Below are 2,077 nucleotides of genomic sequence, written 5' to 3'. Positions count from 1 at the left end.
GTCTTGGCACATGCACACGCCCAGGCACACGGGCACACACAGGTTCGCTTTGGGAGATGGAAACAGACGGGAAAGTGCCCCGAAGCGGCTGGCCGGCCTCGGCGGAGAAAGGAAGTTAACCCCTCCTCTGTCGTTCCCCAGTTACCGAGAAAAACAGGAAATTCTCAGTCATCCGGAGATGACAGAAGCCTACTGGGCAACAATTGCGCGGCCTCCCTTCCCCTCCCTCCCCCGGCTCCCGGCTCCCGCGCTCGGCCGCCCGCCGGCCTCTGTCAGTCCGTCTGTCTCTGGGTCGCTGCTGCCTGGACGAGGCGAGGGCCCGGAGATGGAGGAGGCCAGAGGGATGGCCCAGGAGGCAGCCAGGGACAGTGACCCGCAGCCCGGCAGGTAGTCGGGGTGCTTTACGGAGTGCCAGGCACAAGCCTCCCCCACGCTCACACACGCACACACTCAGCCTTTCCCTCTCCCCGCACCAAGAGGCAGCCCAAAGAAGCGCCTAGTGCCTCCTCCCAATCCGTCGGGCGCCCTAAGGGAGATCCCGGTGGTCAGAGCTCCCGGCTGGGCCGGCTGGCTCTCTCGCTGCCGCTGCGGCTGCGGCTGCGGCTGCCGCCCCGGACTTGTGCTCGGGCACCAGCCGGGACTCACGGGGCTGGACAGGGAGCGGGGGCGGGAGGGATGGGAGCAGCAGCAGCGGCGGCGGCAAGGGCGGCCGCAGTCCAAGTAGGAGCTCAGGCCGGGCCGGCCTCCGGGCGTGCCTCGCCCAGTCCGTTGGCGAGCCCCGCCGGGTCCTGGCCGCCGCTCTCACTGGAGCTCTCGCTGCCAGTGCTCTCGCCGGACAGCAGCCTGGTGACGCGCAGGTCGGCCCGCAGGCTCCGCACGTCGTTGCCGATGCTGAGCTCGCCCAGGGGGCCCAGGAGTCCGCCGAGCTCGCGCCTCCCGTCCTCGCCGTCAGCCAGCTTGTCCAACAGGTCCCTGTACTCCGAGGGCGAGGCACCGAGGGGCGGCGGCGACGCCTCCCCGTCCTCGTCCCAGTCTCCGTCAACGTCCTCAGCCTCGCCGTCCAGGGCGAGGTCGAAGTCCAGGGCCGGGTCCTCCTCGTTGTCATTGTCGACCCCCTCTTCGTCGCCCTCCCCGTCCGGCCGACGGCTGCGGCCGTGGTCGGCGTGGCGCTGCCCGAGCTCCCACTCCCGCTGCTCCTGCTGCTCGCCCAGCAGGTCCTCGGTGATGGGGCCCAGCTTGGGAGCGCTGCGGCTACGCTCGACAGGCGGCTTGTAGCAGCCGGGTCCGTGCAGCAGGAGTTTGCGCAGGGGCACCAGAGGGATGCCCTGCTGGCCCACCAGCTGCTGCTGCTGGTGGCGCGCGTCGTCGCGCCGCTTGAGGCGCTTGAACTCGGCCAGGGCGGCTGCCGACGTCTGGTAGAGCAGCAGAGCCATGGCCTTGGCCTTCTCCGCCTTGGCCACGAGCACGGCGTGGCAGCGCAGCATCACCGCCTTGTGTTTCAGCTCGTGCCGGTAGACCCAGGCGAAGACCTTGGGCAGCCGCGGGTCGGCCACGCAGTAGGTGACGCGATGCAGTAGATAGAGGTGGCCCGGGCGCCGCGGCGCCTGCTCGTCGGCGGGCACCATGCGGATGCCCTGCGCGCTGATGGTCAGCTTCATCTTGGTGCCCTGCTTGCCCGCCTCGCTCTTGGCCCAGATCTTGCCCACGGCCAGGTCGGTGCAGCCGTCGCCGCGGGCCTGGATGGTGGTGGCGTTGCCCAGGTAGAGCACGGTGTACGTGGGGTCCTCGCTGGTGATCTTGACCTTTCTGCGTTTCGACCTGAACATGCTGCCCACGCGACTGAGGGCGCTCTCCGGGCACGCCTTGGCCAGCGACGTGAGCGCCGAATAGTTGAGGCTCACTGCATAGCCCTTGGCCTTGGCCGCCTGCTTGGGGTCTTCCTCGATCAGCTCGAATTTGTTTCTCTTCCACGGCAGCATCTCCCTGCTGGCTGCCCGGGTCCGAAACACAGGCGGGGGGCCGGGCAGAGGAGGCGAGCGGGCCGGGGGCGGGGGACGAGCCGAGCTGCCCTCCCCCG

At 69.6% G+C, this 2,077-nt stretch overlaps 1 protein-coding gene across 1 annotated transcript; it reads right to left on the bottom strand.

Moving 5' to 3' along the window:
* Window positions 1-6: 6 nt before the first annotated feature.
* FAM43A (family with sequence similarity 43 member A) lies at window positions 7-2,039 on the bottom strand. Its single transcript, XM_044685184.1, has one exon. It carries the CDS (start codon window positions 1,977-1,979, stop codon window positions 729-731), a length of 1,251 nt encoding a protein of 416 aa, XP_044541119.1. The 5' UTR covers window positions 1,980-2,039; the 3' UTR covers window positions 7-728.
* Window positions 2,040-2,077: the final 38 nt, after the last annotated feature.

Source organism: Gracilinanus agilis, unplaced genomic scaffold (genome assembly GCF_016433145.1).
Source record: "Gracilinanus agilis isolate LMUSP501 unplaced genomic scaffold, AgileGrace unplaced_scaffold6607, whole genome shotgun sequence".
Taxonomy (NCBI): domain Eukaryota; kingdom Metazoa; phylum Chordata; class Mammalia; order Didelphimorphia; family Didelphidae; genus Gracilinanus; species Gracilinanus agilis.
This window is presented reverse-complemented; position numbering and strand designations above follow the sequence as displayed.

Excerpts from the sequence above, each read along its gene's own strand:
- FAM43A (XM_044685184.1), bottom strand. The coding sequence starts at position 1,979 with ATGCTGCCGTGGAAGAGAAACAAATTCGAGCTGATCGAGGAAGACCCC.